This window comes from Orycteropus afer, unplaced genomic scaffold (genome assembly GCF_000298275.1).
Source record: "Orycteropus afer afer isolate SDZICR_OR568_19922 unplaced genomic scaffold, OryAfe1.0 scaffold00031, whole genome shotgun sequence".
Taxonomy (NCBI): domain Eukaryota; kingdom Metazoa; phylum Chordata; class Mammalia; order Tubulidentata; family Orycteropodidae; genus Orycteropus; species Orycteropus afer.
The window spans coordinates 16,989,919-17,005,040 of NW_006921618.1; the positions used below are offsets into that span (position 1 = coordinate 16,989,919).

General features: G+C 39.1%; 1 protein-coding gene across 1 annotated transcript in view; it reads left to right on the plus strand.

Moving 5' to 3' along the window:
* EPB41 (erythrocyte membrane protein band 4.1) overlaps positions 1 to 15,122 on the plus strand; it is a 273,985-nt gene that overhangs the window by 136,064 nt on the left and 122,799 nt on the right. Inside the window, exon 5 of the mRNA XM_042780280.1 lies at positions 4,038 to 4,080. Coding sequence (XP_042636214.1) covers positions 4,038 to 4,080 — 43 coding nt within the window. The remainder of the gene's footprint in view (positions 1 to 4,037; positions 4,081 to 15,122) is intronic.

A 15,122-nucleotide genomic window follows, 5' to 3' on the forward strand; every position in this document is an offset into this window, starting at 1 on the left:
CCTTTAGGATGTCTTGTAAGGTTGGTCTGGTTTTAACAAATTCCCTTAGTTTCTGCTTATCTGGAAATCTCCTAATTTCACCGTCATATTTGAGGGACAGTTTTTCAATGGCTGATTTTACAGAATTAGCTCACCAGGTTTTTTTCTGAGGTGCCTCTGGGTGATCTTGAATGTCCAGCCTTTTAGTTATCAGCCAAGTGCATTAAATGTTTGTACCACCCAGGTACATAATGAAGAAATTTTATTATTAAAATTAAAGTGGTATTTATAACATATATTTTTTTATCTTCTGTGTTAATTGAAGGAGAGTACAATTATATAAAAGGAAATCAGTTCCTACTCTATGGTTTATTTTCTGTTGTGGTGACTGTCTTCATATAACAGTCAATGCAATATATAATCAAACATAAGATTATGATGTTCAAGATCATTCCTTGTATAGGGCAAATGGGATGGTCACGCTGTGCTCTGCCCATGTTGGTAGAGGGTTAAGAGGGGGCACCTTAGTCCTGTTTTCTAAATGATTTTTAAATTTGATTGTGAACCTTTCAGCATAGAGAAGAGATAGAGATTGTGAGGAGGCGTGAGAGGTTCTTGAGGTGCTGATAATGTTATATTCCTTTATGTTCACTTTAATACACCTATCTACTTATGTTCTTTCTTTCCTTTTTATCTCCTGAACATTTTATTGTGTTTTATTTTTCCTTTTTTTATTTTCCATTGTGATTTGGGTGAAAGTTTGCAAAGCAAATTTGTTTTCCATTCAATAGTTCATACACATTTTGTTACATGACATTGATTACAGTCCTCACAGTGTAACAGCTCTCTTTCCACTTCTTCTCTGTGATTACCTTTTCCCTGTGTCCTTTTTTCCTATGCAGTCCTGCCTCTGAACTCTCTCTCTGTGCAAATTCTGTGCATGGTTGATTGTTGTAAGGAGTGTACTTACCTGTGTTCACCTTGTAGGTCTGTCTATTGTTTGGCTGGAAGTTTGGCCATGGGAGTGGTGAGTTCAATTCCAGGCCTGAAGGATGACTAGGGGCCATAGTCTCAAGGGTTTTACCAGTTTTTGTCAAACTGGGAAACCTGGTCTTTTTTTTTTAAATGATTTTTAGTTCTGCATTTTTCTCCTGCTCTATCCAAGATCTCCTATACTGATCCCTTTCTGAGTGTTTGAATAGTGATATCCAGATACCATCTAGTTCTTCTGGTCTCAGGGTCATGGAGGCTGAGGTTTTGCGTGGCCCATTAGTCCTTTGGACTGATAGTTTCCATGCATCTTTGGTTTTCTTCATTCTTCTTTGCTCTGGATGAGGAGAGACCAGTTGTTGGATTTTAGATGGTTCCTCCCAAGCTTTTAAGACCCCAGTCGCTACTTCACCAAAGATGTAGAACAATGTTTCTGTATCATATGTTATGCCAATTGAGCTTGATGTTCCCTAGGACCATGGTTCTGAGCCTGGGGGGCCAGCGACTCACTCCCTCAAGGTGTTTGGCTGTGGCTAAGGAGTTGTCATAACTTGGTCCCCTGTTAGCTCTGTTATATATATGGACATTCTTATAACACTTACAGATATATATGTAGAAATACCATCTGCCAAACTTATATATGGTCATGGGTATATTCCCTTTTGCCTACCCATACCTGATCATTTATCCTGTCTACCTATGTATCTACCCATAGTTAATGTTTGCTATTATTATTGATAATGCAGTATTATGTATGCAAAAGTATTTACCTTTATTGTCTGTACCTCTTGTGCACCTCTCCATGTCTTCCTTTTCCTTAATGTTATTGTGCTGGTCATTCACTTTTGGTATATTGCCTTTTCCTTCACCCAAATCCATATTTGTCTCTTACATATCTGGCAATTTTCCCTCTCATACCTGGTAACCGGCAAAGAAAGTTTACTTCCGTGTGTAAACCTTTCCTTGACTTTTTACAATAATGGACTTATACAATATTTGTCCTTCTGTGATTAACTTATTTCACTCACCATAATGTCCTCCATTGGGCAATCTACTTCTGTAATGATACTGCCTCAGAAACCCAAGGAGGGGTCGCTATGAGTCAGATCCGACTTGATGGCAGTGAGAGAGAGAGAAATGCCCTCCAAATTCATCCATGTTATGAGGTATTTTGCAGATTATTCATTATTCTTTAGTGTTACATAGTATTCCATTGTGTGTATGTACCTACAAAAACGACAAGGAGGCCACATGTTCCGACCTCCTCTAATTCCACAAAGGGAAGACAGGGTTACCAGCAGTAACCCAAGGCCTATTACTGCCAGGCCAGACATGTTGCCTCCCTCCAGTCCTTTCTCCAACCGTTCCTCCCAGAGCACCCACCACCTCTCTCCTGGGTTCGATAATTCACTGCAGTGGCCACACAGAACTCACGGATTATGGGGTTTATTAGGGAAGCACCATGCTACAACTCAAGTCCAGGAAGAATGCTCAGTCTCTCTCCCAGCCCACCGTCCCTCAGCCAAGAGTCTCTCACAGTCTCTTTCCCAGCAGTGCCGGTCCCTCGGTGTCTCACTCAGCGATGCGTGTCTCTTGCGGCTCTTTCCCAGCAGCACGTGTCTCTTTCAGCGGTGCGTGTCTCTTTCGGCAGCACGTCTTCCTCCACCAGCAGTCAGAGAGAGAGTTCTGCCTCTAGGAGGCCTCCTTTTGAGCCCGGAAAGGTGGTCAAACTAGCCAATCACAGCATCAGAACTCTAAACACGTGAGAGAGAGTGGGAACCTCCCAGAACATTGTATTGTGCCATGCCCAACAGAAATAACCCAGGTGGGCGACTTTAAAATCAGGATCTCCTCAGTTGCTAATAGCAATTCCCACCTTGGAGTTTACAAAGACTTATGGGTAGAAAAGCCACACTAAGTAATTTACTACACTGCAGTACCATAGTTCGGTTATTCATTCCTCCATTGACAGGCACTTAGGTTGTTTCTGTCTCTTTGCTATTGTGAATAGTGCTACGATGAACTTGTGTGCATATATCTATTTGTGTCCCAGCTCTCACTTCTTTAGGATATATACCTAGTAGTGGGATTTTTTTTTGAAGTATAAGATATATTCAGAAAAATATAGAGAACATAAGTAGATGGATGGAAATAGAAATACCATTTGATCCAGCAATCTCACTGTTGTTGTTGTTGTTGTTGTTGGCACCTAACAACAATAGTGAGATTGCTGGGTCAAATGGTATTTCTATTTCCAACCATCTACTTAAGTTCTCTGTATTTTTCTGAATATATCTTATACTTCAAAAAACATGACTTAAACAATTCAATTTAGAAATTTGTGTATTTAAACATCTCCCAAGGAACCTGTGGAAAATGTTAATGGTGAGGCTCTTTTCAAGTGCCATTGTTTTGCATGGTCTGCCATGAGTTGAGGAGCCCAACTCTAGTGGTGTGCATTTGGTGGAGTTGTACAACAGGGAAGGGAGAGATTACTGTAGGCAAGAGTAGTCAGGGAAAATGTGATATTCATCCAGTAGACATTAATTGAGCATGAACCATATACTAGATGACGTACATAGAAAATCTGAAGGAGACCAGAGGTTCAAGCAGAAAATAATGTTTAAGTAATGTCAATTAATCCTGCTTATATGTCTTTACTAGTCTGTACTGAATAATAAAAATGGTAAACACTTATTTAGCATTTGCTTTTTACTAAGAGTTTAACATATATTAAATAATTTAATCTTCATAATAACTCTGTGACACAGGCACTACTACTAATACTAATATTCCATTTTATGAGATGAGAAACTGAAGTACAGAGACATATATTGCTTAAAGTCACTCAGCCAGGAAATAGTAGAGTCTGTGATCCAAGGCCAATAGTTTTGCGCCGTTTCTCTACTCAGTATCACTGTACTATGTGAAATTAATGCAGAGACTACTGAGAGAAAAGTAGGTTGACATGGAGGCACTATTTGAAGATGATCTGTAATCATACTTCTGGTTCTCTGTTGTTTATATGTTTTGGAGCTCTGTGTGAATGCCTTTTATTCTTTTTACAGACGTGGCTGGATCCTGCCAAAGAAATAAAAAAGCAGATTCATGGTAAGTGGATACAGCCCTTTATATAGTTATTTCTTTCTTTCAGTAGGTCAGAGGATTTCCTGCCATTTTCGGACTGTAAGTCACTTTAGAATCATGACTGTTGCATGTGGCTTTGAAATTGAGATCAAGCCTTCTCCTGAAAGAAGGAGATTCCATAATAGAAAAATGCAGCAGAGGGAGGCACTACTGAGGTATAGGTCAGATCTTGATGACTTTTTTTATAGCTAGGCAAACTTGGGGAAGATAGGAGGCATTGAGAGTAACAGAACGGCAAAAAGAACAAAGATGAGAAGAGAAAAAGTATGGGAGTCAATTCCAATAATGGTAGTAATCAAGACTATAGTAGCCGACTATCAGGAGTTTTAGTACCTGCTCCTGTTCTTTTTACATTATTCTAGACTTTCTCTGTGTTTTTATCTCTATAATTCTTTTTGTCCTTTTCCTATAATCTCCGTCTAACCGAATTGAAGTATAGGGGACTGTGGAAGAAAAAAGTATGGAAGAATGAGAATTCCTTGCCAATAGTCCTCCTGATGTTGTGGCTTTATCCTTATCTTTCAGCCCTCTAGCATAGTCTACTGTCTTAGAGTAAATATTTCTAGGTTGTAAAAAGTGTAGGTTAGAATTTTTTAGCCCAGGCCCAATGGGCTAGCTAAGGAATGGAGACTTTTTTTTTTTTTAATTTTATATAGTGTATATTTATAGATATATGTATTTTTAAACACAAATAAAACTACAATGTACCTATTATTCTGTGACCTGTTTTCTCCACATCATGTGCATCTTCCTTCCATGTCAGTGTTAACAGAAAATACAAAAATCCTAACAACTAGGCCAGTAAATAACGTCATGATAAACTGAGAAAATATTGAAGTTGTGAAGGATTTCATTTCACTTGAATCAGCATGGAGACTTTTTTTTTCCTTGTTTAAGATTACATGTCCTTTTTACCTTGGTCTAGGTCATTTTGAGGAAACTTCTAAGAAATACTATACTTATAATTCATCATGATTAATAAGTTTTAACTCTACCAACTGAAGACATTTTTTTTTTTCATTTATGACTTAATAGAAAACACTTTTATTACAGTGAAATATTTTCCTTTAGACCCTGCTAATAACTTCTTTTTAAGAAGTTACACTACACTCTGGTGGTGTAGTGCCTAAGGTATTTGACTATTAACCAGAAGGTTGGCGGTTCAAACCCACCAGCCACTCCCTGGAAGGAAGACTGGGCAATCTATTTCCATAAAAATTTACTGCTTCAGAAATCCAGTGGGGGTCACTATGAGTCATAATCGACTCGATGGCAGTGAGTTTGGTTTGGTTTAATAACTTGTTTAACTTTCTTAAAATGGAAAATCAAACACTAGTTTGATTGGCAACTCTTCATATTTTCTCCTTATCTATAAAAGCTTATTTTCCAGTGCAAATCAGGGCAAAAAAAAAAAAAAAAAAAATCCAGAATATTTGAAACATGACAAGAAAAACATAACTCCTAGCCCTTTTTAGTGAAAACATTTATAATACTCACTATTACTCAGGAATATATGATTGGGCAAGAGGACTCTGAGTGGAGAAAAATACCTAGTAGGTTATTTTTCTAGCTGTAAAAAAGAATCTCTTACTGAGAACAAGAGCCTCTTTGTCATTTTTTGAAAATTTACAAAATAATTTTCATTAGAATCACACGCAAGTAAAATTTTACTGAAGATAATTCAAAAACAGTTGCAGCAATATATTGACAGAGAACTTTCAGAAATGCAAGCTGGATTCAGAAGAGGACGTGGAATGAGGGATGTCATTGCTGTTGTCAGATGGATCTTGGTTGAAAGCAAGGAATACCAAAAAGATGTTTACATTGATTACGCAAAAGCATTCAATTGTGTGGATGATAACAAATTATGGATAACATTGTGAAGAATGGCAATTCCAGAACACTTAATTGTGCTCATGAGGAACCTGTACATAGACCAGGAGGCTGTTGTTTGAACAGAACAATGGGATACGACATGGTTTAAAATCAGGAAGGAAGTGTGTCAGGATTGTATCCTTTTACCATACTTATTCAATCTGTATGCTGAGCAAATAATCCGAGAAGCTGGCCTATATGAAGAAGAACATGGCATCAGGATTGGAGGAAGACTCATTAACAGCCTGCAATACGCAGATGACACAACTTTGCTTTCTGAAAGTGAGAATGACTTGAAGCACTTACTGATGAAGATTAAAGACCACAGTCTGCAGTATGGATTACACTTCAATATTAAGAAAACAAAAATCCTCACAGCTGGACCAATAAGCAGCATCATGATAAATGGAGAAAAGATTGAAGTTGTCAGAGTCTTCATATTGCTTGGTTCTACAGTCAACACCAGTGGAAGTAGCAGTCAAGACATCAGACAACATATTGCATTGGGCAAATCTGCTGCAAAAGACCTCTTTCATGTGCTGAAGAGCAAAGATGTCTCCTTGAAGACTAAGGTGCACCTAACCAAAGCCAGGGTATTTTCAATCACCTCATATGCGTGTGAGAGCTGGACAATGAGTAAGGAAGACTGAAGAAGAGTCAATGCTTTTGAGTTGTGGTATTGGCGAAGAATACTGAAAGTACCATGGACTGCTAAAAGAACTAACAAATCTGTCCTGGAAGAAGTGCAGCTGGAATGTTCCTTGGAAGCGAGAATGGCCAGACTTTGTCTCACCTACTTTGGTCATGTTGTCAGAAGGGACCATTCCCTGGAGAAAGATATCATGCCTTGGTGAAGTGGAGGGTCAACGAAAAGGGAAAGGCCCTCAACAAGATGGATTGACACATCTGGCTGCAACGATGGGCTCAGGTATAGCAAGGATTGTGAGGCTGGCACAGGACCTGGCAGTATTTCGTTCTGTTGTACATAGGGTCGCTATGAGTTAGAGAGAACTTGATGGCACCTAACAACAACAACACAAACTTTAATAGGAAATAAAAATGTAGGCATTTCAGTAGACCAAGAAAAGAAAGATGTTTATCTGTTGCACAGTTTTTTTTCCATCACACATATAGATGCCCATTGTAAAAAATATAAACATTATAGAGCTATATCATGGAAAAAGTAAAAGACCACCAATCATACCCTCTGTGTAAAATTATTGTTGAATTTATATAATATGTATTTTTTCTAGGCATATACAAATGTTTGTGTTTCACAAATACAGTTTTGCTATACATAGTTTTTAAAATTAATTTTTATATAGGTGATATATGTATATACACAACATTGTATATATACAAAATTAAAAGATACAGATGGATATAAAACCAGAAAATCAAACTTATTGCCATCCAGTTGATTCTGACTCATGGCAACTCTATAGGACAGTGTAAACTGCTGCCACATAGGGTTTCCAAGGCTGTAAATCTTTCTGGAAGCAGATTGCCATATCTCTCTCCATGGAGTAGCTAGTGGGTTTGAACTGCTGACCTTTTGGTTAGCAGCTGAGCTCTTACCTAACCACTGTGCCACCAGGTAGGGCTCTTCTATGGTTATATAATTACCTCAATAATACATACTTTTTTCCTACCCCCTACCTTCATGGTGGGAGCTCTGGTAGCATAGTGGCTAAGACACTTGCCTGCTAACTAGATGGCTGGCGGTTCAAATCCACCAGCCACTCCTCGGAAGGAAGGTTGGGCAGTCCTACTTCCATGGTGATACTGCCTCGGAAACCCAAGGAGGGGTTGCTATGAGTCGGGTTTGACTCAATGGCATATAACAACAACAACAGCAACAACCTTCATGGTAGCTTTCTATATGTACTTCACCTCAACTTTTTTTTTTTTTTTTCATTAACGCTATATGTTGGAAATTATTCCATATGGAACTCCTTCTTTCTTTTTTATAGTTAACTAGCTTTTCAGTGAATAATAAAAATAAACCACAGCTAAACATAATGCCACTGAGTCAATTTTGACTCATAGTGACTCTATTAAAAAAACAAACTCACTGCTATCAAGTCATTTCAGACCATACCAACCCCCTTTGGGTTTCCAAGGCAGTAAGTCTTTATAGAAGTAGGTTGCCCAGTCTTCCTTCAATGGAGTGGCTGGCAGGTTTGAACTGCCAACTTTCTGGTTAGCAGTCAAATGCTTTAGACACTATGCTGCCAGAGCTCCTTCCATCAAGTGGATTCTGACTCACAGCAACCCCTCCTTGGATTTCCGAGGCGGTATCTCTGAAGAAGTAGATTGCCCAATGTTCCTTCCAAGGAGTGGCTGGTGGGTTTGAACTGCCAGCTTTCTGGTTAGCAGTCAAATGTCTTACGCACTATGCCACCAGAGCTCCTAGTGACCCTATAGGACCAAGTAAAACTGACCCATGTACTTTCCAAAGGTGTGTATCTTCATGGAAGCAGACATCCTCACCTTTCTCCCACAGAACAGCTACTGGTGGGTTCGAATCGCAGACCTTTTGGTTAGCAGCCAAGTGCCTTGACCACTGTGACATCAGAGCTCTCTTTTCAATGAATAGATGACCTATGATTTATCTCCTCTTATAGATGTTTAAGTCATCTCCAGACTTTTGCTATTATGAACAGTGCCTTGTACATACATCATTTTGACCACATTTGAGTATATGTTTAGATATATTTATAGAAATGAAATTTCTGGGTAGAATGGTATATATCCTTTACCTTTTGTTAGATATTGTCAAGTTATTCACCACAGAAATTGTACCAATTTAGATTCCCATCAGCAGTGGATCGAAGTGCTTGTTTTCCCCACCAACCCTGGGTGTGTTATCAAGCATTTCATACTAGTTATTTAACAAAGAGCTGAAGGAGAAAAGATCACACTTTGTAAATTATTGCTAATTTGATTCCCTTAATGTTATAGTTCCTACAATTAAAAATTTGCCACTTTATGAAATAACTGAATTTGTATGTTTAAAATCCTTAAACACTGAATTCACATATATTAAACATTCTTTTGGCTGTGTTGTTTCCAATATTGATTTGCTCTAGCTAATGGATTTTCATAGGTAGGGTAGAGATCAGCTTTTTATTTTTTAAGTCTATATGGAAAATTATGATTAACAATGGCTAGATTATTGTGATTTTATTATATCAGAAAATGAAACAGCATACATGTTTTAATATTGGTTAATAGTACAAACTAAAATACTGCCCCTGACTTTTTTTGAGAAACAGTTATAGGATTTCCTGATCCAAGTGCTATATAAAGTTTTTGGAGAATGAAACATTAGAAGTGGGTTGGTTATAGGTATTCAGATCTGGCTGGTCTTTGAGAAACCTTTGTTATATTGTCTGAAAGTTTCCTTTTAGTTTGAATGTAGAAGGAGAATAATGACTATTTCTAAGGGAACCCTATGTTAAATATTTTACTATGCTAAAAACTACCCTCATCAGAAATAAAACAGAATCTATACTTCACACCATAAAAAAAAAAAAAATAACTCAAAATGGATCAAAGACTTAAATGTTAAAGCTAAAACTATAAAGTTCCTGGAAGATAATACAGAAATTCAAGCTGAATGTGGAATGAGGGATATCATTGCTGATGTCAGATGGATCTTGGCTGAAAGCAGAAAATACCAGAAAGATATTTACTGTGTTTTATTGACTATGAAAAGGCAATCAATGTATGTATCATAACAAATTATGGATAATATTGTGAAGAATGAGAATTCCAGAGCACTTAATTGTGCTCATGAGGAACCTGTACATAGACCAAGAGGCAGTTGTTCAAACAGAACAAGGGGATCCTGCTTTGGACAAATGTGCTGCAAAACACCTCTTTAAAGTGCTAAAGAGCAAAGGTATCACCTTAAGAACTAAGGTGTACTTGACCCAAGTCATGGTCTTTTCAGTCACTTCATATGCATATGAAAGCTGGACAAGCAATAAGGAAGACTGAAAGAGAATTGATGTCTTTGAATCATAGTGTTGGTGAAGAACATTAAATACACAGTGGACTGTCAGAAGAAGAAACAAATCTGTCTTGGAAGATGTGTAGCCAGTGTTCCTTAGAAGCTAAGGTGGCAAGACTTCATCTCATGTTCTTTGGACATGATATCAGGAGGGACCTGTCCCTGGAGAAAGACATCATGGTTGTTAAAGTAGAAGGTTAACAAAAAAAGAGGAAGACCCTCAATAAGATGGATTGACACAGTGGTTGCAACAATGGGCGTAAGCATATCAGTGATGGGACAGGACCAGCCATTGTTTCATTCAGATATACATAGGGTTGCTGTGAATTGGAACTGACTCAACAGCGCTTTCCAACAACAATAACAAAATATAGGGACAAAACTCTGGGCCCTCATTTCCCTTGGAAATAGATTATTAAGCACAACTACAAATGCATGAACAATAGAAGGCAAATTCTATTTCTAACCAGGACCTCCTAAAACTTAAATATTAAATTAAATTAAAAATTAAATGCTCATCAGAAGAGTAAAAGGTGATCCTGTAGGCTGGGGAAAAAAATCTTTGGGAACATGTCTGATAGGGTTCTAATCTCTAGAATATACAGAAAACTTCAACAACAAAAAGACAATACAATTAAAAATGGGCAAAGGACATGAACAGGCAGTTTACCAAAGAGGACATTCAAACAGCCAACAAACATGTGAAAAGATGTTCACAATCATTATCAATTAGAGAGTTATAAATCAAAAACTACAATGAAATACCATCTCACCCCTGCAAAAATGGCACTGAGGGAAAAAAAAATGCTGGAGAGGTTGTGGGGAGATTGAAACCCTTATCCACTGCTGGTGGAATTGTAAAATGGTACAACCACTATGGAAAACAGTATAGTGCTTCTACCAAAAGCTAGAAATAGAGATACCTTATAATGTAGCAATCCCACTCCTATGTGTATACCCTAGAGATCTAACAGCGGTGACACAAATAGACCTATGTTCACTACAGCTTTATTCACAATATCAAAAAGATAGAAACAACCTAAGTGCTCATTAATGGATGAATGAATAAACATACTGAAGTGCATACATACAATGGCATACTATGCAACTATAAAGAACAATGATGAGTTCTGAAAGCATAACATGGATGAATCTGTAGAACATTCTGAGTGAAATAAGTCATCACAAAAGAATAAATATTGTATGATCTCACTTTTATAACAAGACAAAAATTGATATACATACAGAAAGCAACATTCTTTGGTGGTTAACAGGAATGAGGGGGTGGAAGGAGGGATGAATTTCTAGATAATAGACATTTGTGTTTTTTTGGTAAACGAGAAAGACAATACCAAATGCAGATGAAATCTACACAACTTGACCAAGGTAAATGATGACACTAAGAAGTACATAAATAAGAACTATTTTAGGTAAGTGCTATAATACATATAATTTTACAATAGCACTTTCAGCCAAAAATATATGTGTGAGGTTACATTGGTAGATATGTATACATTAAGGCCTCAAATCCATTCATTGTGGTTTGACCCCTGTTGAGAATTTGCATTTCCACCTGTAAAAGTGGCAGGAGGGAGGCATGTGATCTCTTCTAACTTCACAAGGAGGGGAGGAAAATCTAGATCAACATCAACAGCCCAAGCCTGATTCCTATGAAGCAGAAGTCAGACTTGCCTTCACCCTCCAACATTTTTACCAGTTCTGACACAAACCGCCCCTCCCACAGCATTCTTTACTTCTCTGATGGGTTTGCTAATTCATTGCAGTGGCTACATAGAACTCATGCACAATACTCACAATTATGATTTTTTTTTTTTTTTTTTAGGGAAGTAACAGGTTACAATTCAGGATCAGAAATGACTCAGCATACTCCTCAATCAGGACAGTTTCTTCTCAGCAGTGCCTATAGGCATCCCTCTCTCTGGCTCTCAGCTTCTTGGCCTCTTGGCCCTATGGCTTCTTGCCCTCTGTCCTGCTCAGACAAGTGTCGCAAAGCTCTTTTAGCTCTGCTGATGATAAGTGCTTAGAGGTACCCCACTCCACCAGTAACCCTCCTGCCTGAAGTCATTCAGCTTTCTTGCTTCATGGATCAGCAAGCCTAGCTCCACAGTTAAGTATGTAGAGGTACCCTACTGTGCCAGCAATGCCCCTGCCCAAAGGCACTCAGTTTTCGCACTCTATGGGTCTGGAAGCCCACTGGGCTGTCTTCTGCTGAGTTTCTTTCTAGGTCTTGTGATTCTGCTACACCATTTCTGGGCCATTGCTTCTTACCGTCTCAGCAAAGTGTTAGAGCTGTGCCTCTGTCTCCTTGGTAGAGAAAGTTCACTGCAGAGATCTCAGGTCCAAAGGGCATGCTCCAGTCCTGCCTCTTCTTTCTTGATGGTAGTGAAATCCACCCCACCCCCCCTTTCTCTGGAATGGATCATTTTAAGCCTAGTGGGATGGCATAATCCCACATTGGGGTTCCATACACCTTATGTGCATGGTGCCACCCCCACAAGGGTGCCAGGCATCTTATTTACATTATTAGCAAGCAATCAAATTGCCTTGGTAGGTCACAAGCACCTCACATTTTCACAGTCCCACACAGTCATTTGGTGGGAGTTACAAAGACTATGGCTACAAGGACTGTGTTAAGTAATTCAGTGCACTGTACCATCCTAGATATACTGAATCGGAATCTACATTTTAATAAGATTCTCAAATGATTCTTACACACCTTACATATATATACATAAGAATCACCTGGAGATATTGTTAAAATGTAGATTCTGATTCAGTATATATAGGATGGAAAAACAAGTTCTCAGCAGGGGGTCAAACCAGAATACAGCAGTTTGAAGTCCTGGAATTCATATACGTGTATAGGAAGGCATATGTGAGTGTGTGCATGTGCATGTACAGTGCAATGCATCACTTTTATATGGCCTTTCTAGCCATGATCTTGTAATGCTTATCAAATGATTGGGTGAGACTATGCAGATAAAGTGCTTGTGGCCCACCAAGGTGATTGGACAGTGTTGTGGATTAAATTGTGTCCCCCAGAAATATATGTCAACTTGGCTAGTCCATGATTCTCATTAGTTTGGTAGTTATATAATGATGTAATCATTTCCCATGATGTGATCTGATATGATCAACCAATCAGTTGTTAGGGGATTAGGGTAGGATGCAACACCCTTACTCAGGTCACAGCCCTGATCAAAAGTAAGGGGAGTTTCCCTGGGGTATGGTCTGGATCACCTTTTATCTTAAAAGATATAAAAGAAGAGAGAAGTGAGCAGAGGAGGAGGGACCTTAGTACTACCAAGAAAGAACAGTCAGGATTGCAGCACATCCTTTGGACACAAGGTCCCTACTCTGAGAACCTCCTAGACCCAGGGGAAGATTGAGACAAGGTCCTTCCTCTAGAGCTGACAGAAAGAGGTAAAGGAGCTCTGGCAGCATAGTGCCTAAAGCACTTGACTGCTAACCAGAAGGCTGGTTGTTCAAACCTACCAGCCACTCCTTGGAAGGAAGGTTGGGCAATCTACTTCCATAGTGATACTGCCTCGGAAACCCAATGAGGGGTTGCTATGAGTTGGGTCTGACTCGACGGCACATAACAACAACAACAACAACAGAGCTGTTGCCCTGAATTTGGTCTTCTACTCTGGTAGCATAGTGGCTAAAGCACTTGACTGCTAACCAGAAGGCTGGCGGTTCAAACCCACCAGCCACTCCTCGGAAGGAAGGTTGGGCAATCCTATTTCCGTAGTGATACTGCCTCGGAAACCCAAGGAGGGGTCGCTATGAGTCGGGGCCGACTCGACGGCACATAACAACAACAACAACAACACCCTCCTAAACTGTAAGAGAGTAAGTTTCTGTTGTTAAAGCCATCCACTTGTAGTATTTCTATTTTTAAAAAAATACAGTTTATTGAAATATAATTTATGTACAGTGAAATACACAAATTTAAGGAGCTCTGGTAGCATAGTGCCTAAGGCATTTGACTGCTAACCAGAAGATTAGGATTTGAACCACCAGCCACTCCTCAGAAGGAAGGTTGGGCAATCTATTTCCATAGTGATACTGCCTTGGAAACCCAAGGAGGGGGTCGCTATGAGTCGGACCCAACTCGACGGCACATAACAACAACAACAACAAAGTGACATGGGTCAATGCATTTTCTTTTTTATTGCATTATTCCCTCCCCTCTCACTCCCGTATCCAACAAAGAAAGTTTCCTTCAATATGTAAACTTTTCTTTGACTTTTTACAATAATGAACTTACTTAAATATAATATATATAATACTATATTTGTCCCTCTGTGATGGACTTATTTCACTCAGCATAATGTCCTCTAAGTACATCCATGTTATGTGGTGTTTTGCAAATTCTACATTATTCTTTAGTATTGCATAGTATTCCATTGTGTGTATGTGCCACAGTTTGGCTATCCATTCTTCTGTTGATGGGCACATAGATTGTTCCATCTTTTTGCTATTGTAAATAGTGTTGCAGTGAACATGGGTGTGCATATATCTCTTCTTGTCCTGGCTCTCACTTCTCATATATGCCTAGTAATGGGATTGCTGAATCAAATGGTATTTCTAAGTCCAGCTTTTTAAGGAATTGCCATACTGCTTTCCACAGTGGTTGTATCATTTTATAACCCCACCAGCACTGTATGAGAGTCCTAATTTCTCTGCATCCTCACCAGCATTTGTTATTTTCTGTCTTGTTGAACTTTGCCATTAGTACCGGGGTGAGATGGTATATGCAAAAACGGCGAGGAGGCCACAGGTTCTGACCTCCTCTAATCCCACAAGGGGAAGGCAAAATCACCATCACTAGCGCAAGGCCTATTACTGCAAGGCCAGACATGCTGCCTCCCTCCAGCCCTTTCTCCAACCGTTCCTCCCAGAGCACCCACCACCTCTCCCCTGGGTTCGATAATTCGCTGCAGTGGCCACACAGAGCTCACAGATTATGAGGTTTATTAGGGAAGCACCAAGCTACAATTTGAGTTCAGGAAAAATGCTCAGTCTCTCTCCCAGCCCACCGTCCCTCAGCCAACAGTCTCTCACAGACTCTTTCCCAGCAGTGCTG